This window comes from Phacochoerus africanus, chromosome 5 (genome assembly GCF_016906955.1).
Source record: "Phacochoerus africanus isolate WHEZ1 chromosome 5, ROS_Pafr_v1, whole genome shotgun sequence".
NCBI lineage: Eukaryota > Metazoa > Chordata > Mammalia > Artiodactyla > Suidae > Phacochoerus > Phacochoerus africanus.
In genome coordinates, this window is record NC_062548.1 from 29020366 (window position 1) to 29043216 (window position 22851).

At 43.8% G+C, this 22851-nt stretch overlaps 1 protein-coding gene across 1 annotated transcript in view; it reads left to right on the forward strand.

Annotated features, from left to right (window-relative positions):
- The window catches only part of DNAH3 (dynein axonemal heavy chain 3), a 216575-nt gene extending 195917 nt beyond the window's left edge, over window positions 1–20658 (forward strand). Inside the window, exons 55-62 of the mRNA XM_047780346.1 lie at window positions 4593–4837; window positions 6935–7051; window positions 11588–11742; window positions 12627–12794; window positions 14747–14889; window positions 17652–17856; window positions 18528–18665; window positions 20254–20658. Of these exons, the coding sequence (XP_047636302.1) occupies window positions 4593–4837; window positions 6935–7051; window positions 11588–11742; window positions 12627–12794; window positions 14747–14889; window positions 17652–17856; window positions 18528–18665; window positions 20254–20607 (1525 nt within the window). The 3' untranslated portion in view covers window positions 20608–20658. The remainder of the gene's footprint in view (window positions 1–4592; window positions 4838–6934; window positions 7052–11587; window positions 11743–12626; window positions 12795–14746; window positions 14890–17651; window positions 17857–18527; window positions 18666–20253) is intronic.
- The last annotated feature ends 2193 nt before the right edge of the window (window positions 20659–22851 follow it).

A 22851-nucleotide genomic window follows, 5' to 3' on the forward strand; every position in this document is an offset into this window, starting at 1 on the left:
AAGGATGTTCCAGACAGAAGGGACAACATTTGTAAAGGCAAAGGAAACACCAAGGCGTGATCCCATGAGTCTGGGGTATGTGTTGTGAGAATTTGTTGTAGGGAGGTAATAGGAAGAACTGTGTCTGGGAAGGAGATTAAATGCCAGCAAATCTGAGTTTTAAAACTTATTTGTCTGAAAAAAAATACCACCTGTAATCTAGGTACTTTATCCTATATTTCTTGGGATCCATGGATTTTTTTTCTTTCTTTCTTTTTTCTTTTTTTTTTTCTTTTGCTTTTTAGGGCCACACCTGTGGCATATGGAAGTTCCTGGGCTAGGGGTCCAGTTGGAGCTGCAGCTGCCGGCCTACACCACAGCCATAGCAATGTGGGATCTGAACCATGTCTGCTACCTACACCACAGCTCATGGCAATGTGGGAGCTTTAATCCACTAAGGGAGACCAGGGGTCAAACCCGCATCCTCATGGGGGATCCATGGAATCTTAATCAACACTGGAAACAGCTATTTGGTTTCTATGAGCTTAATTTTTTTTATTTTATTTACTTATTTTTATGGCCATCGCTGTGGCATATGGAAGTTCCCAGGCCAGGGACTAAATCTGAACCACAGCTGTAGCAACACCACTGTGCCAGGCTGGGGAATGAATCCTCGTCTCCACAGGGAGCTAAGCCACTGCAGTTGGATTCTTAACCCACTGTGCCATGACAGGAACTCCTGTTTTCTGTGAACTTTATTTACTCATTTATTTATTTTTGTCTTTTGTCTTTTTTAGGGCCATACCCGCGGCATATGGAAGTTCCCAGGCTAGGGGTCTAATCAGAGCTATAGCTGCTGGTCTACACCAGAGCCACAGCAACGCCAGATCCAAGCCTCATCTGCGACCTACACCACAGCTCCCAGCAACGCCGGATCCTCAACCCACTGAGCAAGGCCAGGGATCAAACCCACAACCTCATGGTTCCTCGTCAGATTTGTTTCCACTGCACCATGACAAGAACTCCCAAAGCCCCCTTCAACTTGAATGTTCAGTGATTCTCAGCAAACTATGGCATATAGCCAAATCCAGCCTGCTGCCTGTATTTGTCCAGTTTGCACTAAGAATGGTTTTGACATTTTTAAATGCTTGAAAAAAATAGAAAGAATAATAATATTTCATCCCAAGTAAAAATTATATAATATTTAGGGAGTTCCCATCATGAGTCACAGTAACAAACTAGTATCCACGAGGATGCAGGCTCAATCCCTGGCCTTATTCAGCAGTTAAGGATCTAGCATTGCCGTGAGCTGTGGTGTAGGCCAGCAGCTGCAGCTCCAATTCAGCCCCTAGCCTGAGAACCTCCATATGCTGCAGATTAGGGCCTAAAAACATATAGATAGATAGATATAAATATATATGTCATATATATGAATATATGTAATATACATACATATATAATAATATATATGAATATATATCTATATAGCAAATTTTAAGTGTCCATAAAGTTTTATTGAAATATAGCCATGCTCACCCATTTATTGTCTATGACTGCTTTCATGTTTCAAGTAGTTGTGACAGAGATTAAAGACTAAAGACTAAAACACTTCTATCGTGTGCAGGTAAAGACTAAAAGACTTACTGTTTGATCCTTTATAAAAGGAGAAGTCTGCCAACTCCTGCTCTAAGCAACAAAATTTCCTGGTTGTTGTATTTTAGACATGTCTACTTAAAAATAGAAAAGTAGTTGTTGTTTATTTACAAAGCTAGAATAGGCCACATTTGATTGTATTCATGCAAGACTCATATTAGATTCATGTAGGAGTTTAAGGGGGAATCCATTCGCTTCTGTTTGGTTTGGGATGCTGAGTTCATTCACTGACCATCAATGACATAACTCAAATGAAGAAAAAATCATTCATGCTTACATTTAAGGTCTCCTGTAACATGATCTTAACCCAAAGTCACAAACTCAAGTGCCTGCAGCAGCCAGGAATGTAATATAAATGAGTAAAGAGGACCAGGCACAAGAAATATTCCCCTTTCCAAGGTACAATAGCCATCGCCACGGGCAGGCAGTCTCCATGCTGAACATCAATAGGGAGTGGTGGGGACTGCAGTGAACTAGAAGCGAGGGAAGGCAGGCCTCTTGTGACCAGATTTTCTGATTTATTTTTGCGTGTGTGTGTCTTATCTTTTTAGTGCCACACCTGCGGCATATAGGAGGTTCCCAGGCTAAGGGTCAAATTGGAGCCGTAGCTGCCAGCCTGTGCCACAGCCACAGCAACGCAGGATCCAAGATGCATCTTCGACCTACACCACAGCTCAAGGCAATGCCAGATCCTTAACCCATTGAGTGGGGCCAGGGATCGAACCCTTGTCCTCATGGACTGGTAGTTAGGTTTGTTAACCTCTGAGCCACGGCCAGAACTCCTTCTGATTATTTTAAAGGGTAGATGGAAGGAGTTCTAGCTGTGGATCAGCAGATTAAGAAGCCAACTGGTATCCGTGAGTGTGCACATTCAATCCCTGTCCTCACTCAATGGGTTAAAGGATCTGGCATTGCTGTGAGCTGCAGTGTAGGTCACAGACACAACTCATATCTGGTGTTGCTGTGGCTATGGTGTAGGCTGTCAACTCCAGTTCTGATTGGACCCCTAGCCTGGGAACTTCCATATGCCCCAGGTGTGGCCCTAAAAAGAAAAAAAGGGTGGGGGGAATGGGAATCTAGAATTTTAAAGCCCTAGGTTTTTAGAAGTTGGCAACTACTTTAAAAATACGTTACAGCCTTGTGTTGGTGTGTGTGGTAAGAGCTAAACATCACCCAGCTGCAAGCTGAAGTCAGACCATAGACCACCAGTTTATGGCCTCTTCCCTCCCCTCTAAGCCCTGTGCCTGGACCACAGCAGAGTGCCCACCGAACCTTACCACATCCCCAACTTTTCCTCCTCCATGCAGCTTAGCCTGTGTCCCATGTCTCTAATGACCTTTCATCCCCAAATCTGCCTGTTGGAAACCTCTCTAATGTCTAGCAAAAAAAGCAAACAAAACCAAACAAAAACCAGAAGAATGAAACAAAGCATGATGCCACAGTGTGAATGTAACTTGAGCTTGAGTAAGAAAAACAAATGACTAAAAAGCCTAGAAAACTATAGATGGTAAGATTATATATATATATTTTTTCCTTTCTAAATACTTCTACATATGTTCCCATTTTTTATGGGCATAGGTAAACTTTTATATTTTAAGGAAAGAAATCTTCTATATTCTCCAGACCCATTTCTTTTCTTCTTTCTTTCTTTCTTTTTTTTTTTTTTTAGGGTCACACCCAAGGCCTATGGAAGTTCCCAGGCTAGGGGTCAAATCTGAGCTGGCCTACACCACAGCCACAGCAATGTGGGAACCAAGCTGCTTCTATGACCTACACCACAGCTCAGGGCAATGCCGGATCCTTAACCATTGAGCAAAACGAGGGATCGAACCCACATCCTCATGAATACTAGTCAGATTCATTATCACTGAGCCACAACAGGAACCCCTCAAGACCCATTTCAAGTGCCATTTATCTCTATGACAGAGATCAGCAAACTTTTCCCATTTTAGGCTCTGCAGGCCATATTGTCAGTCGCAGATATTGAATCTCTGCTGTCATAGCATGAAAGAATCCATAAATAATATGTAAATGAATGGGCGTGGCCATGTTCCAGTAATACTTTATTTACAAAAACTGTCTGAGGCTGGATTTGTGTCATTGGCAGTAGTTTGCAGATTGCCTTCCCCGACCCATGAAAATCCCTTCTTCCCATGGACTCTTGACAGCTCATTATTTCTCTGCTTCCCTGCAGTCTTGATTTTATAACTTCTTGGCCTTCTGTTGGCTCCCCACCCCTCCCCAGCTCCCATTTCCTCTCCTAGCAGCAAGGCTGTAGCTGGAAGCGAGAAGCAATGCTTTGGGCATTCCAGGAGTGCTAGGTATAGTATTTGACCATAATAGATGCTCAGAGAGTCCAGCAGAGGAGGAATGTGGTATGGTGATTAGGACAAGGCCTTTGGAGTCAGGGAGCCCCAAGTTCATGTCTCAGTTCAGATGTTTCTAAGTGGTGTGTCCTTGAAAACCCACTTGTCTTCTCTGTGTCTCTGTTTCCTCATTAGTAAAGGGGAGAGTAAATCATAGGATCACTGTGAGGATTAAAGTCAGAAACTAAGGAATATGTGTTAAACTCTTACCATGGGGCTCAGTATCCAGTAATGTTTAATGAATGGCAGTTATTATATTTTGTTACTGTTTTTCTTTTCTTTTTCTTTTTCTTTTTATGACTGCACCTATGGCATATGGAAGTTCCCAGGCTAGGGGTCAGATTGGAGCTGCAGCTGAGGCCTGGGCCACAGCCACAGCAACACTGGATCCAAGCCACATCTGAGACCTACGCCATAGCTTGAGGCAACACTAGATCCCTTAACCCACTGAGCTAGCCCAGGGATCAAACCTGTATCCTCGCAGAGACAACATTGGGTCCTTAACCAGCTGAGCCACAATGGGAACTCCTTGGTACTGTTTTTCAGTATGACAGATTGCATTGCTCTAAATAATTGGGTGTGTTGTTCTTCCAGACTCTGGTTAACCAGCTATCCATCAGAAAAGTTTCCAGTCAGCATCCTCCAGAATGGGATTAAAATGACTAACGAGCCCCCCAAAGGGCTCCGGGCCAACCTTCTGCGCTCTTACCTCAATGACCCCATCTCCGACCCTGTGTTCTTCCAAAGCTGTACAAAAGCAGTGATGTGGCAAAAGCTATTGTTTGGGCTTTGCTTCTTCCATGCCATCGTTCAAGAGAGGAGGAATTTTGGACCCTTAGGTGAGAAATGATCGTACACCTGGATTGCCTTGGGGGAGATCACAGACGGGGGTGCATTCAAGTTGGTGCTTAATTAAGGTTGCCAGTAAGATAGGGTGTGAGTATGTTTCATGCAATGTTTGGGACATATTCATACTGAATATGCTTTGGTGTTTATCTGAAATTAAATTTCACTGAGTCCCTGTATTTTTTTTTTTTAAATAAGTCTGGCAATCCTATAACTAGGTCCCTGTCAATATCAGGTTAAGAGGTGATGCTCCAGAATCAGAGGTCCCCTCATTATTAAGTGGTGTGATAATGAGAAGATGGGAGGCCCTGCCCTTTGATGTGTATTTGCCTAGCTTGTGTACAATGACCACTCTCTGGGGAATTGTCACCAGATAATTGATAACATTTTAGGGTATGCCTATCAATGAAAGACATACAGCTGGGATCTTTGTCTCTGCTTGTCCTTGAAAAGATAAATTTCTTTATTAATGTCCCCTATCCATGGCCTAAGTTAAGTAACTCAATACTCTGTTTAGAGCAGATCATCAACCTGCTAAATACAGATCCCATATCATCGCGGTTTTAAGACTAGATTGACTGGATTGTTTTTGTCTCCCCCATGGGACTGCCTCTGATTCTTTTCTTGAATTGACCCACCTCAAGGCATTTTTAGCCATTCTTTTGGGTTAGAAAAGGAGGCAAATTGTCCTCTTGGTGATTCTTTCAGATACCTTCTTCCTTTCCTTCTACCTGTCACCTTAGCTCCACAGACACCTGTCCCCTTAGCTCCACAGACTACCTGTCCCTTCCACTGAGGGGCTCAGGGGCAAGTCAGCCAAAGGGACACTCCCTCTACATCTGCATCTCACACCCCACACTCTCCCAACACCATTCTCCCACCCACGCCAGACCTCCAAAACTCCATACAACAACAGTTTGGCATACAGCCAATTGCCCAGTTATGTTTTGTTGGCCAGAACATAAGTTTTTATTATTTTATTATATTTTTCATTTCAATGTGAAATTTTTTTTCAGGGCTGCACATGAGGCACATGGAGGTTCCCAGGTTAGGGGTCGAATCGGAGCTACAGCTGCCGGCCGGCACCACAGTCACAGCAGCGCCAGATCAGAGCCGTGGTCTGTGGTCTACATCACAGCTCACAACAACGCCAGATCCTTAACCCACTGAACGAGGCCAGGGATCAAACCCACAACCTCATGGTTCCTAGTCGGATGCACTTCCGCTGTGCCATGATGGGAACTCCGTGAAATTTTTTTTATGGCCACACATGCTGCATATGGAAGTTCCCAGGCCAGGGGTTGAATCAGAGCTGCAGCTGAGGCCTAGGCCACAGCCACAGCAACACCAGATCTGAACTGCCTCTGTGATCTACATCCACGCCACAGTTTGCAGCAACACTAGCTCCTTAACCCATCGAGTGAGACCAGGTATCAATCCCACATCATCCCAGAGACAATGTTGGGTCATTTACCCACCAAGCCACAACAGGAACTCCTGAATGCGAATGTTTAGGAGGAAATTAAATGCCTCTGTTGAGCACGGGTCCCACAATACCCTACTGTCTTACATCAGGCTGGTTCACACATTTATGTCCTGTGTGCAGCCCCACTGGGTATTTATCATTATAACCCTTGGAAGTACAAGCAGTAGTTTCTTTAAGGCCAGCCATCTAGTTCTCCCATGAGTGCCAGAAAGGGACTTCTCAAAGCTAACTTAATTCTCTTGCCCAATCACAGATACTGCTCTCCAGCTCTGCTTTAGTGTTATTTTTGGCATGCTGTGCATTACCACAGTATTCCAACCAGGATGAATGATTCTCATTCCACAAAGCCCCGAATGTTAACATCTTCCTTAACAAATGGGGAGATCTATAAGGAAATTGATTTTAGAATGGATGTTTTCTCAGGCAGAATGGCTCCCACGTTGGCAGTAAAAGTCAAAGCTAATCGTTGACATGGTGCTTGAGATTCATGGGGCTGAAAGAGGCTCTTGATCCATAATAACGCTTAACTCCACCAGTTCAGTCTCCGAGTGAAAATTAAGAGCTCTCAGCCCTGAAACGTCTAATTCATCTCTGACTCCTGCAGGTTGGAATATTCCTTATGAATTCAACGAATCAGACCTGAGGATTAGTATGCGGCAGATCCAAATGTTTCTGAATGACTACAAGGAGGTCCCATTTGATGCTCTGACCTACCTGACAGGTATGGGAGGAGACTTTGGCAACCATAAACCTCCTGGAATGTGCTCCACCTTCCTGCTTCTTTGCTGCCCCCTCCATTCATCTACTCACTCATTCTTTCATCACACATTGAGCTCTTACGGATGCTGGTCACCATGCAGAATATTGTCAAACAAACAAAAACAAAAAACAAATGAGAAAATAAAGATCAGTCCCTCCCCTTAAGTGATGCACAGTCTGCAAAGGGAGAAAAATACAACAAAATAAATGAAAATACAGTGATAAGTTTAATAAGAGAAACATTCATAAAGTAGAAAGGCAGCACAAGGATTAAATTCCCGGCATGGGCTAGGGATGATTAGGGAGAACTTTCTGAAGGCATGAAAGATGGTTTTGAGGGATAAGTAGGAGTTTTACAAGTGGAAGAAGAATGTAGAGGAGAGCAGTGGGAAGAGGGAAGGAGAGCATTCCCAGCAGAGGTATCGTAAGGTGCAAATGACACTTGTTGTTTTGTCTTAAAGTGATCTACCTGCAACCTTTTATTAGCCATCCGAGATCTACTAGCACATAATATGGAAGAATGTAAATGTATAAAACTTGGTCACTGCCCTCAAGAAATACGCCATGGAATCCCACAGATAGGTGACAAAATATAGATGGCCTATATGAATAGATTACCATGGCCAAAGTTCAAAATGCAGCTCCATAGAAAAACCCAGGGATTGTCAAGATCACAGACAAGTTCCCTCCTCAAGCCTGGCTCCTTTCCCCAATGATATGGTAGGCGTTTCATCTACACAAACAATTTTGACATGTATCTTAGGAGCTTCATGTTGGTGACACTGTTTTACAGCTGTCAAGACCAAGGCCTTAGAACAATGGTTCTCATCCAAGGGTGATTTTGCCTCCTAGGAGACACCTTGACAAAGTGGGGAGACATTTTTTGTTGTCACTACTAAATGAAGGTACTACTGTGTAGCGGCCAGGGAAGCTGCTAACCATCCTGCAGTGCACAGGGCAGCTCCCCCAGCAAAGACGACCCCGTCCAACATGTTCATCGTGCCAAGACTGAGAAATCCTGCTTCAGCATGAATAAATTCAGTTGTAAAAGGTGACACAGGCCTTACCGCAGCACACTGTCCCCCAAAACAAAACCCTAAGCGAACACACACAACATCTAAGTTCAAGTTTAGTTTGACAAAAGAACTTTTCCAAAGAAGTGAACCATACTCCTCTTATTCCAGGCCACACAGAAGCACATCCCAGGGCTCCTCTTTAGAGCACAGAATGAGGGCGTAGCTGCCCAGGGATGTGGTCTTAGTACTGGACTGCCTGCCGCTCCTAAACCAACCTGTACCCACTGTGCCACCTGGCTTGAGCATAGTCACTTTCCCACCTGTACCAGTCAGGAGAGATTAGCTAGGGTGAGATGACAAGGAATCCCCAAATCTCAAGGGCATAAGACACCAAAGGTCCATTTCTTGCCCACACTACATGTCCAGTGTGAATTGGCAAGAGTTTTTGCTCATTGTTGTCTATCAGGGGCACAGTTAGCAAAGGTTCCACCAACATATACTTGTGGTCACTGCCACAGGGATAGCGCTGAAGGGCTCATGCCAGAAATTAATGCACAAGAGCTTGTCCCTGGCCCCACCTCATAGCAAGGGGCCCAAGGAGGTGTAACCTTCCTGTGTGCCTGAAAGAAAAGAACCTGCTAGAGCTAATTATTAGAGCTCTGCCCTGGAGTTCCCGTTGTAGGGCAGTGGAAATGAATCTGACTAGGAACCATGAGGTTATGGTTCGATCCCTGGCCTCACTCAGTGGGTTAAGGATCCGGCATTGCTGTGAGCTGTGGTGTAGGTCGCAGACGTGGCTCGGATCCTGAGTTGCTGTGGCTGTGATGTAGACAGGCAGCTACAGCTCCAAACTGATCCCTAGCCTGGGAACCTCCATATGCCATGGGGGTGGCCCTAAAAAGAAAAAAAAGAAGAAGAAGCAGAGAGAAAGAACTCTTCCCTGATACTAATCAAAGAGACAGGTCATGTGCCGAGAGCAGTTATCGAATTAAACGGGATGAAGTCAAATACATTCACAATCTGGTGCCTCAACCCTGGGGTAGGGCCGATGGAGAATCTGGAAGGGATATAAAGCCCACCCTGGCTTCTGTAGGAACTTGTGTTCTTGCTAAAAGAGAAGACACATAAGTAAAGAAATGCAGTTTCCTGAAGGAAAATTCACTGAAGAGGAAGTGGTCGTGGGGCCTTGGACCCTGACTCTGTACCCGAGGTTTACCTTCAGTTAGGGTCCCCCTTTGGCACCCTCTGGCACTGCCATGCTGACTTCAGGGGGAACCACTCTCCCTTTAGTGTTGTAGATCTGGTGTTATCCTAAACCTCTTTACAGCTATACAGTTAGGACAAGTTGTAGTATTCAAACATGACTCTGCTGAAGGCCTGAGAGGTCAACAGAGGGAGCACTTCGGTAATCAAGGTGGTCTGGCTCAAGGTCAGACAGCTTCTACAGGGCTCAAATTACTCAGGAGGTATGAGCTGCCCCCAGTCTCTTACTTTTCCCTTCGCAAGCCACCTGGATCCTCCTCCTAGACATTTAGGTCCTGCAAGACCAAGAGAGGCAGAGGCTTCCTCCACTTGAGTCAGACTTCCTGTTTCATGTCTGTGGACCTGCATCTTCCTGGAATAGTTAGAATTAGAAATGAGCCCACACTTCAGGAGAGCCCTTGCATAAACACACACACACACACAGAAAGAGAGAGAGAGAGAGAGAGAGATGTGTCTTTTCCTTGCAGACTAGTGTGTTGTCCCCAACTACCAAATACCAGGGGGAACCCACATACTATGGAATCTGATCCAGCTAGAAAATGCATCGTGGGTTGGTGAGACAAATTGGATGTCCCTTTGGCGTTCCCATTGTGGTGCAGTTGTTAACAAATCCAACTAGGAACCATGAGGTTGCGGGTTCGATCCCTGGCCTCACTCAGTGGGTTAAGGATCTGGCGTTGCTGTGAGCTGTGGTGTAGGTCGCAGACGCAGCTCGGGTCCCGCATTGCTGTGGCTCTGGGGTAGGCCGGCGACTATAGCTCCAATTAGACCCCTAGCCTGGGGACCTCCATATGCTGCGGGAGGGCCTGAGAAATGGCAAAAAGACAAAAAAAAAAAAAAAAGAAAAAAGAAAAAAAAAATTGGATGTCCCTTCAAGAGAAGTACCTCATTCTTTGTGTAGAAACTGGAGTCTCAGCGAATGATGTGGATGATGGGGTGGGGGTAGGTGTATTATACTCCAAAGCAGTATATATAGGATAATCTCAATTTTCTAAAATATATGTATTTGTAATAATGTGTAATTTTTTTTACTATATTTTTAATTAACTTAATTTAAAATATTTTTAATTTAATTGATTTAACTTTATTGGAGCATAGTTGATTTACAATGTTGTATTAGTTTAAGGCGTATAGCAAAGTGAACCAATCATATATATAAATTTATCCATTCTTTTTTCCCATATACATATATATGCACATACAAATACATATATCCATTCTTTTTCCCATGTAGATTATTACAAACTATTGAGTAGACTTTCCTGTGATATACAGTAGGTTCTTGTTAATCATCTGTTTTATACAGTAGTGTGTGTATATTATTCCCACCCTCCCAATTCTTCCCTCCCCACAACAATTTCACCTATGGTAACCATAAGACTGGTTTTGAAATCTGTGAGTTTGTTTCTGTTTTATAAATAAGTTCTTTTGTATCACTTTTTATTAGATTCCACCTATAAGTGATATCATATGATATTTGTCTTTGATTTCACTCAGTATGATAATCTCTAGGTCCATCCATGCTGCTGCAAATGGTATTATTTCATTCTTTTTTATGGCTGAGTAATAGTCCATTGTATATATGTACCACATCTTCTTTATCCTTTCTTCTGTATGAACATTGAGGTTGCTTCCATGTCTTGGCTATGTAATTTCTATAATTAATTGAATGCTTCTATATGCTAAACATTGTGCTAAATGCTTTATGGGTATTATGAACTACAACCATGTAAGATGAGTATGCACTTACCTCTATTTCTTGACAGATGAGAAACTGCTAATAAGTGGCAAAAGTTGGAGCCCAGAAATTGGCTGGAATTAGAACTCAGTACCATCTTGTGCCAGAGATCTTGCCCTGAACCACATTTCTGTAATGGTTTTCATGTCTATGTACACACACACACACACACACACACACACACACACGTCCAGACAAATGTCTGGAAGATGCCTAAATGTTAAGTTACCTTTGTTCGAATGAGGGGCACTTTTATTGCTTTTCTTTCAGTTTTTCTCTATTTTCTAATTCTAATATGGTGAACATGTATTATTTTTGTAGCAACCATAATGCTAAAAAAGGCCTGGTCTCATCCCAAGCTGAGCATGGTTTTAGCAGCCCTGTGTCTCAGCAGAGTTCCTTGGCTGGATGAATCCTTTGTCTTGGGTTAATGACCAACTTCATTATGGACCCAACCTCCTCCTCTGTCGGTTGTCTGCAGGGGAATGTAATTACGGAGGCAGAGTGACCGATGACAAAGACAGGAGGCTCCTTCTATCGCTTCTGTCCACGTTCTACTGTAAGGAAATTGATCAGGACCATTACCGTCTTGCTCCTGGAGACACTTACTACATCCCTCCTCATGGCTCCTACCAGGTGAGGGGCAGGGGAGGTACAGGCTCCTCTGTCCCCAGAGGGGCTTGGCAGTCTCCCTTTGGCTAGGAAAGCAACGTGTCCAGGGAAGGTTCAGGGAGAGCTTAGGCTTCCTGACTCAGGTCCATAAACTATTTCCAACCTTTCAAAAAGCCTGCTAGAGAGACATTATTATGGTGTAATGAATGCTGGGCATTTGGTAAGCAAGATCTTTCAAAACATGGGGTCCATCTGGGGAGACTAGGGAGGGATAGTTAAGATGAAGCCTTGGTAGTGAACAGGCTGGAAATTGCTGCTTGAAAACAAAGGTTCAGAAGATGGCAAAGGGAGAGACAGAAAAACTGGATGGGAGAATAATAAAGCAAAGAAGAAAACAAAAACTCTGAAGGAAGGATGCAAAAGGCTTACTTTTATTGAGCACCTGTTACATGCCAAGGCCTTATTCCATCATGACTTCGTGTATTTTCCCACTTACAGATAAGGAAATTGGGCTTTCAGGTGACTAACTCAAGGTTACACAGTTAGTTTAAGATGGAGCTAGGCTCCAAATCTGGTTCTGCCTGGATCCTAATCTAGCTTTGTATCCAGTTCCTAAGACTGCTGAGGGAGTGGTCAGGAAGCCAGAGGTGGGAGTGGAGCTGCTCAGCCTGTCTACCTTCATATTCGTGCTCACTCCCCAGAAAGCTGTATGAGGAAGAGCTTGGAATTGTCAGTCCAGTGTGTGTGTGTGTGTGTGTGTGTGTGTGTGTGTGTGTGTGTGTGTGTGTGTGTGTGTGTGTGTGTGTGTGTGTGTGTGTGTGTGTGTGCGCGCTCTGTGTGATTCCTGCTTGGGTCTGGTCTGGGCAAACTCCACCTGAACTTACATCAACTAAAGTTTTCTCTTCCAGTCTTATATCGATTATCTCAGGAACCTCCCTATCACAGCCCACCCAGAAGTGTTTGGCCTCCACGAGAATGCTGACATCACCAAAGACAACCAGGAAACCAACCAGCTGTTTCAAGGGGTCCTGCTGACCCTCCCTAGGCAATCAGGAGGGAGTGGCAAGTCCCCTCAGGTAACCAGGCTGAAATTCAATTTCCCAGGCAAGTTTCCATTCAGTGGGCATGCAGGGTTGTGGGCGATGACCAAGAAGGCAGAAAAGTGGAGACCTGGCAGACCTCTGAGGAAGGGCATGGGTGCTCTAGTAATGCTGAGAGTCCTTAAATCCTAAGCTGGAAGAGCACCAGTGTTTCCAAAATGTCAACTCTTCCTATATAATCTTCATGATTCATCACTATAGCCACACATCATTTGTGTTCCATTTACAAAATATTGAAAACGAAATCTCCTTTGCTTAAAAAACATTTGTTAAAAAAATTCCAATCAGGAGTTCCCGTTGTGGCACAGTGGAAATGAATCCGACTGGGAATCATGAAGTTGAGGGTTCAGTACCTGGCCTTGCTCAGTGGGTTAAGGATCCTGGCATTGCCATGAGCTGTTGTGTAGGTCACAAACACGGCTCAAATCTGGTGTACCTGTGGCTGCTGCTTAGGCCGGCAGCTGTAGCTCTGATTTGACCCCTAGCCTGGGAACCTCTGTATGCTACAGGTGAGACCCTAAAAAAAAAAAAGAGAAGAGCCCACAATTAGCAATCTTGAGCATCTTTTCTTGTACTCTTTGGCCATCTGTATTTAGATCTTCTGCCCACTTTTGATTGGGTTTTTTGTTTTTTTAATATAGAGCTGTTTGTATATTTTGGAGATTAATCCCTTGTCAGCCACTTCATTTGCAAGTATTTTCTCCCATCCTGTGCATTTGTCTTTGCATTTTGTTTATGGTTTCTGTTGCTATGCAAAAGCTTTTAAGCTTAATTAGGTCTCATTTATTCATTTTTGTTTTTATTTTCATTACTCTAAGAAGTGGATCCAAAAAAGATATTGCTACAGTTTGTGTCAGAGTATTCTGCCTGTTTTCCTCTAAGAGTTTTATAGGATCTGGTCTTGTATTTGGACCTTGAATCCATTTTGAGTTTATTTTTGTGTTTAGTGTAAAAGAATTGAATTTAATTTCTTGATTTGGTTCATAGTGCCTTAAGTGGTAATATGTGTGAAGATTCAGCAGTCTGGTTTGTGTTTCTCAGCTTCACAGTAAGAAAAGGGAAAGTGTACATTCCAGCCTCCAGAGCCACAGGATGGCGGAGCTGTCTGTCTCTCCCACACTCGGGTCCTATTCCTCCTCTTCCCCTAGGCGTGTTCCCCTCACTGCTTGACTAAATTCACTGCTGTGGGCTATTCTTTTCTTTTCTTTTTTAGGCTCACACCCATGGCATATGGAGGTTCCCAGGCTGGGGCTGAATTGGAGCTGAAGCCATTGGCCTACACCACAGCCACAGCAATACCAGATCCTAGCTGTGTCTGCAACCTACACCACAGCTCACGGCAACACCAGATCCTTAACCCACTGATCAAGGCCAGGGATCAAACCCACAACCTCATGGTTCCTAATCAGATTTGTTTCTGCTGCGCCACAACAGGAACTCCTCCTGTGGGCTATTCTTAATGCTGAGGAATGGCTTCTTGCTTTCCCAGGTGTCCATGTCACCGGCACTGAGAAAAATCCCATCTGTCCCAGGAACTGGTCCTAAGGGGCCTGCTGTCAGAGCCTCGGGAGATGTCTCCCAGGGGTGACCTTGAAGACAAAAGGAATTCTGCAGGGCTCAGTACTGCCCCAAGGCTACCTGGCTGAGCAGGAATTCTCTGCCTGGCCCTCAGGCCCTTGCTCCACCTGTGAGAAAAGGGCTCTCATTGTTCAGATTTTTCACTGAGGTGATATCCTCCAGAAGGCTGGTGGGGGGATGGGTGTCCTTTTTCCCCCCAAGGCAGATGTGGCTTCTGTAGGAGAGTTTCCAGGAAGGTCTTATAGACTATCTTTAAAAAGACAAATGGTCACTGCTTCAGGTTTACCTAGACAAAGCCACAGCCCATGGGCCTTGTTTTTCATTCACTTCTCTACTGCTTGCTTTTTAAGGAAGTGGTTGAGGAGCTGGCCCAGGACATACTCTCCAAGCTTCCCAGTGACTTTGACCTGGAATTGGTCATGAAGTTGTACCCTGTGGTCTATGAAGAATCTATGAACACGGTCCTAAGGCAAGAGCTCATCAGATTCAACAGGTGGGCTGCATGGTCTTACTTGGATCCTGGGACTTAGAGCCTAAGGAGTAGGATCTAACAGGCAGTAAATGGAAGGAGATTTGATAAAGGTTGCTGTGCAGAGGAAGTTGGTTTGCCTCACCCATAGGAAGAGCCGTAAAGAGAGCCATCCCAGCCTGTGTTGGCCCATAGGCCTTCCTTCTATTCATTATCTCTCATTCATTCATGTGACATCTGTAAAGTGGGGTTAAAATCAATACCAAGCACAGGCTAACTGTAAAAGGAGTCAGTAAAGCCACTTTTATTGAGCCTTCAGTGCCAGAAATGGCTCCAGGAACTCAAACCTCATGCTTTTGCATTCAAACCACAGAGTAGTCTTTTAAAATGTGCACAGTTGGTAATCCCCCTTTACTGATGAAAAAACTAAGACCTAGAAGGGCTAAGTAACTTGCTCAAGGTCACACATTCTACCACAGAACTGAGTTTGAACCTGCTCTGTCTGATTCCAGGGGCAAGCACTTAGCCACTGTATGAATTCACAGTAAACACAGAAAGGAGTGGGGAGAAGTTCATCCTGTTGCCTCTACCACAGTGGGAAGAGGGACATTTATAGGATGGCTATAGGACTAAGGGTCTCTGGCCTTCAAGTCTGGTCCCTGCTCACTTCTCCTCCAGGTACTAGAGCACAGAGCCCAGTGGGACCACCTTGATTTGATTTCCAAATAGTCAAACTGAAAGTGTGCCCAAATATCATCTAGGCTAGATGAGGAAACTTATCACTTCTGCCTCCAAGTCAAGGTTCTCGCTGCTCCAGATTCTCTAAATGCTGTTTCCATTCTGCCTCATTGGTCATTGCTCCATGTTAGGGACAGCCCCGACTCTGAAGGACTAGGGAACTGGAAGAAGTCGTCTAAGAATTTCTTGGCTTCCTCGGTCTTAGGGTTACTCCCAGAGTAAGTAGGCAGTTGGCTACATGAGCAACTAAGCAAAGTATGGGGCGTGAGTCAAGGATCTTGAGTCAGATGCCTTGGTATTATGGGATGTAGTCCTCATTTATCCAGACACCAGGCCAAAAGGCTTTCCTCCTCTACTACTCATTCTCCCCTAAGGTCATCGGAGCTCTTAGTGATTGCAGGGGTTTTCACTAGCTTTTGCTACTGGCCGTTGTAACATAAGAGAACAGGGTAACTGCAATCTTACATTCCAGTGATGCTCAGGATTAATAAAGTTGGGCAACACGCCAACATCATCCTCCCCACTACCTTTTTTTTTTTCCCTCCCTATTTACCCAGTGGAATGAGAAGCCTGAAATGACAGGTCAGCTTCCAATGCAGGGGAAGCATTATTGTGTCTTCTGGGGCAAATGTTCTTTCCTGGAGTACTGAAAACCTTGAAACTAGCAGAGCTCATAGTTGCAAGAATAGAAAGAAAACTTTTGCAAGTAGGTCTGTAGGTACAATAGTTAGAGGACTGCAGTATAATCCTTCAGAGGATGGTTTAGCCCTTGACTTCTCAGTCAAGCACATGTCTGAACCTTAAATTCCTCTTAATATAAATGTTTAGTGATTGCACATCTAGGAATTCCTTTTTTTTTTTTTTTTGCTTTTTTAGGGCCGTACCCCTGGCATATGGAAGTTCTAGGCTAGAGGTCTAATCGGAGCTACAGCTGCTGACCAGATCATTAACCCACTAAGTGAGGTCAGGATCGAACCCACGACGTCATGGTTCTTAGTCGGATTTGTTCCTGCTCTGCCATGACAGGAACTCTCCAGGAATCCCTGTCTTGTATTTGATCATTCTCATGTCCCCTTAGCTGGGATACCATAAACCTTTGGACATGACAGTCTCTCTAGTAGCAGTTTCTTTGGCACTCAAGTGAATTCCCTCTGGGTGTGTTGAGGCCTCATAACAGAGGCAGGTGATCTGGGCATCTCTCAGGCTGTCCTTTAGCTGCCTTTTCTCATAGTCTGTAAAAAGAACAGCTTTGGCAATATAGATCAGACGCCTTAAGACTGCATTTCCCTTGACCCAGAAATTCTACTTTTTGTAAGAAAATCATTATAAATTTCCCCAAAGATTGACATAGATGGATGTTCTTAATAATGTTGTTTGCAGTGACAATAATCTAGAAACAATACGTTTCAACAATAGGGGAATAGTTTAAAATGGAACAACTTGCAGTCATTAAAAAGGATGATTTAGTTAGGTCTTACTGAATTGGAAAGCTGTCCCCTGCATGCTAAGAGAGAAAAACAAATTATAAAAAAATATATAGGATGGTCCCATTAAAAAGTACTGTTTACAAATATAGAAAAATCTAAAAAGATAGACATTAATCTTTTGGTGGTGAGGTAATGGATGATTTAATTTTTTCTCATTTTACAACTCTTCTATCATGAATGTATATTAATATCTGACTTTTTTTTTTGTCTTTTTAGGGCGGCACTTGTGGCATATGGAGGTTCCCAGGCAAGGGGTCAAAATGGAGCTGTTGCCGACAGCCTACGCCAGGGCCACAGCAATGCCAGATCAGAGCCGCATCTGTGACCTACCCCACAGCTCACAGCAACGCCAGATCCTTAACCCACTGAGTAAGGCCAGGGATCAAACCTGCAACCTCATGGTTCCTAGTCGGATTCGTTTCCTCTGCGCCACGAAGGGAACTCCTAATTATCTGACGTTTTAAAGGGAGGAAAAGTCAAAGGAGATTTGGAATCAGTGTAACTTGAGATAGAATGAGGTTACTGGAGAGCCAGGCTGAGTCTATCCCTTTGTTCTTGCAGACTGACCAAAGTAGTTCGTGGAAGCCTCATCAATCTTGGCCGTGCTATTAAAGGGCAGGTCCTGATGTCCTCAGAGCTGGAGGATGTCTTCACTAGCGTGCTTGTGGGTAAAGTGCCAGCTATGTGGATGGCCAAGTCCTACCCATCCCTGAAGCCCCTGGGAGGTTATGTGACTGACCTGCTGGCCCGCCTGGCCTTCTTCCAGGTACCTGGGAGTCAGGGTTAACTGGGTACCTGGTGTTCTCATTTAGGTGGAGAAGACATCCTGAAATGACAGGTTAGAGGCAGAGGGAGTAGGGCAGGCAGCCACATAGCATCTGGATTGAGCATCTACTGGAAATAGTCTTACCAGGGTTGAGGACAGGAGGGACTTTTCAAAATCCTTGAAAAGATTATAACCTATAGAGGCAGGACTAGGAACTGGAATAAATGTCACAAACTGGTGGCTCATGGGTCATATCTAGCTAATAAATAGACCTGGTTTGGCTGCTTGGTAATTTTTAAATGTTTGAGCTAGGTTATAAATACTGGATCATTACACATCAAAATACAGATGTTTGACCTGCAAAAAAAGGAAGACCTGAAACAATGGGCCTGCAGTCCTACATGGCAACTATTGCTGGAGATGAGTGGCTATTGCTAAGTTTAGACAAGGCACCCATTCTCTTCGGCTGTAGTAGTGACTCTCTTTTACCTCCCTGACACCAGCTTGCACCTGTGCTTTTCTTTGTGCTTTCATTTCAAAGTGGGAAAATATAAGCTACACTGAGAGGGATGCCTGTTTTAAGAAAAATGAGAAAAAGCCTTCTTCTATGTGCCTTTGAACTCTCTTTGATGTGTCGTTGACTTCATATTTTTATTTCTGCGGTTCTCCAGGAATGGATTGACCACGGGCCCCCTGTGGTCTTTTGGATCTCCGGATTCTACTTCACACAGTCTTTTTTGACAGGTGTCTCTCAGAATTATGCTCGGAAATACACCATCCCCATTGACCACATCGGATTTGAATTTGAGGTAGGGGTTCTTTGGGGTTAGACCAGTTCGAAGGGCCAACCAGAGAAAGCAGTGTTGTCCATTTCCTTGAGTCCAAACATTTGGATGTGTTAAGGCTCAAGTGCTTCCAAGATGGTACAAAGGAAGTATTTAGCATGATTTAAAGTTGCTCTAGGATTTCCTGTCGTGGCTCAGTGGTTAACGAATCCGACGAGGAACCATGAGGTTGCGGGTTCAATCCCTGGCCTCGCTCACGGTGGGTTAAGGACCTGGTGTTGCCGTGAGCTGTGGTGTAGGTCGCAGACGCAGATCAGATCCTGCATTGCTGTGGCTCTGGTGTAGGCTGGCGGCTACAGCTCCAATTAGACCCCTAGCCTGGGATCCTCCATATGCCGCAGGAGCGGCCCTAGAAAAGGCAAAAAGATTAAAAATAAAATAAAATAAAAGTTGCTCTAAAAGTTATTCCTGACAGAATCAGAGGATTCCCAAGGCCTTGTCTCTATATAAAAAGGAATTTTCCAGAGGAAAATTCTGTCACCATCATATCAAGAGAAATGGAAGCATCCTCCACACTGTTCAACACGGTGGACTCTTCATTTGAAAGGATGCTAATGGTCCTGTATAGTGCTTTGCTTACAGTCAAAGGAATGGCCAATAGTCCAGCATCACCCAGTCCATACTGGAGGGAAAGGAATAAGATGAACACTTGTTATAAAGCAGTTTTAAATTCAATGGAACGATCCATTGAGCTCATCTAGTCCAGAAATCACAAACTGATTGACTAGGTCTTAATTTGGTTTATAAATGAACTTAATGTGATTGGCCCCTGAAGACAATGCTAAGCCAAAATTAATACAATAGGGAAACAAAATAACTGGAATAAACACTGGCAAGAGGAAAAAACCATCCTTTTTTGATGTTGCAATGATTGTATACCTAGAAATCCTAAGAGACTCTGAAACCACACCTATCAGAATTAATAGAATTTGTAAGATTACTGGATACTTGTTAAATATACAAAAAAAATAGCCTTTTCCTATTCTAGTGATAAATACTTAGAAATGGGAAAAACATTCCATTAATAATAACAAAAAGATTAGAATTCCAATGATTTTGGAGTTCTTGATGTGGCTGGGTGGGTTAAGAATCTGACTAGTATCCATGAAGATATGGGTCTGATCCCTAGCCTCGCTCAGGGGGTTAAGGATCCGGTATTGCCACAAGCTGTGGCCTAGGCTGCAGCTGCAGCTCTGATTTAACCCCTCACCTAGGAACTTCCATATGCTGCAAGTGCGGCCCTAAAAAGCAAAATAATAATAATAATAATTTGAATTATTTTAAATGGAGTTTGTGTTCTCTGCTGCACATAATTCCACCCCCCACCCTCTATTCCCTTATTCTCTTATACATATAAGGGCAGCATGCTAACTGGAAATACAGTCTGGCCCACGTAGCAGGCAGGAATATTATCAGATAAGCCCCAGTGTCCTGGGAGATGCATCCTGGGAAAGGCAGACAATTAAAGCCAGCTTGCACATTTTCAATCTCTTAATGTTGCCCCATTTAAGAAGATGGCAGGGAGCAGAACTCACAGCTTCCTGTCTTCCAGGTAACCTCACATGAAATGTCCATGGAGAATAACCCAGAAGATGGTGCCTACATAAAAGGACTCTTCCTAGAAGGTGCCCGTTGGGACAGGAAAACGATGCAGCTGGGGGAGTCTCTCCCCAAAATCCTCTATGATCCACTGCCCATCATTTGGCTGAAACCTGGGAAAAGTGCAATGTTCCTGCATCAGAACATCTATGTGTGTCCAGTCTACAAAACAAGTGCCCGGAGAGGCACCCTCTCCACCACAGGCCACTCTACCAACTATGTCCTATCCATTGAACTCCCAACAGACAGGTCCCAGAAGCACTGGATAAACCGAGGAGTGGCCTCTCTTTGCCAGCTAGATAACTGATGGCATCTGCCCCAACACAGAAAATAAAAGGAATTTCATTCTTGACGACAACCTAGCTTTCCTTCTTGAGAGTCACAGGAGATGGTGATGATGCTGACTGTTATATTAATGGAGCCTTTGCTATGAGCCAGGTACTTCAGAGCAGTCTCATAAAGTGGGTTAGTATTATTATCCTTATTTTTATGGCTGTGGAAACTACGATATAGAGAAAGTAATATCCTCAAATCAGATAGCCACTAAAACAGTGGAGCCCAGATTTGAACCCAGGCAGTGGGATTCCAACCGAGACCTTTAGTCACGTGGCTAAAGCTCCTTTGTGGCTTTTTTTTTTTTTCCTATTATTTTTCCATAACTGTCACTGAACTTTAATTGCTTCTTTCCTAGTCTGTTGAGTCTCTCTGGCACTAGAACCCATACTTTTACCCTGCTTCATGCTGTCTCCTTGCCAAGGATGTGGCTATGTTGGGATGTAGAATCTTAGATGCATAGTTCCAACAACCATATCCCAGAAATTTCTAGTTAATTGCTGTTTCTCCCCACGGCTAGCTGGAAGATAATCCTGAGGGAGATAAAAATCAAATTCTTCATATATTCTCAACAACTCTCTCATGTAGCTCTTTGACTTTAAGTGGCTACTTCCAGGGCATTCCATTGGTCAGTCCATAAATGAGCAAAGACATATGGCTTTTTGAGAGTCTTCATGTGTCTGGCCTGGCTTCCCTGCCTCTTCACTAGAAGAAATATCTTGACTTGGGAGCTTTGATTTTTCCTGCATGAGGCGTCTATGAACCAAATAAACATATTCCAGAAAACTTGTTTCTTCATGGGAACTTGGAGCCAATCAAATTCTGATCGAAGACTCTGAATTCTGAGATCAGCAAATCATCTAAGTGATCCTAGAGAATAAGTGCAAAAGGGGAGCTCTCCGGGTCTGCAATAAAGAGACAGTGAGGAGGAGCCACTCTCTGTTAGCTCTTAAGTAGGTAGATTCAAAGCTGGTTTTTTTTTTTCTTTCTTTCTTTTTTTAAAGAAATACAGGAGTTCGTGTCATGCCACAGCAGAAACAAATCTGACTAGGAACCGTGAGGTTATAGGTTTGATTCCTGGCCTCGCTCAGTGGGTTAAGGATCCGGCATTGCCGTGAGCTGTGGTGTAGGTCGCAAACGTGGCTTGGATCTGGCGTTGCTGTGGCTGTGGTGTAGGCTGGCAGTGACAGCTCCAATGAGACCTCTAGCCTGGGAACCTCCATATGCCGAGGGAGTGGCCCTAAGAAGACAAAAGACCAAAAAAAAAAAAAAAAAACTTTTTCCAAGGAGAAAGAAAATGAAAATTAATAGAACTGCTCTGTCAACTGTTTATTCCAAATAAGAATGTTACTCATGTGAGCTGGAAAGATGGTCATAATCCCAAATCCCTGAATATTGGATTATTAAGTAAGTCACATTAAAAGCTGTAAGGCAGTGAGGGTATTGCTAAAAGAACAACTGAATTTTTTTTTTTTTTTTTTGGCTGTACCTGGGACGTGTGGAAGTTCCCAGTTTAGGGATTGAACCTGAGCTGCAGTTGCAGATCATGCCACAGTTGTGGCAACGCCGGTTCCTTAACCTGCTGTGCCACAGGGGAACTTCCAAGGACCACCGAATTTGAATTATAGTTGTCTAACTGTAGCTTCAGCGTCAAAGAGCTGAGGGAGGCAGGGACTGACTGCTTCATTCCTCAGGGGGTCAAGGGACAGAATGTTTCCATACAATGGATTAAATTATTGTAATTTTTAAAATTTCCTCTACTTTGAAAATAAAAAATGCCCTAAATTTGAGGTCTTTTTCTACTAGAGCCCCTGTGATAGTAATGTTTCCCCCTGGGAAAGAGCAGCAGGTTCAGAAATCCTGGTGAATTAGAGGCCAGAGTCCTGAGGCAGAGATGGCCAGAGATCAGCTTGGTGAGAAGCTGTAGGCTCTGCCTATAAATAGCTCAGCTGATGACATCAGACAAACCTTGTCACCAAGCTAGTCCTTGCTCTTTAAAAATCTGGCTCTCGGGTAAATAGTTTTCAGTCCTTGTCAGCAATGGAAGGAAATTTCATTGAAAGAGAGGATATAGGAGATACTTTAAAAGACTAAAGATGGAGGTTTTATAGTATTGAGAGAAAACGAAAGACAAAAGTAATTACAAACAAGCAGGTTATATGGAAGGCTTGGCAGGAAATTCTGTTTTTGTGTAACAGAAGATGCATTTTTGCAAGGG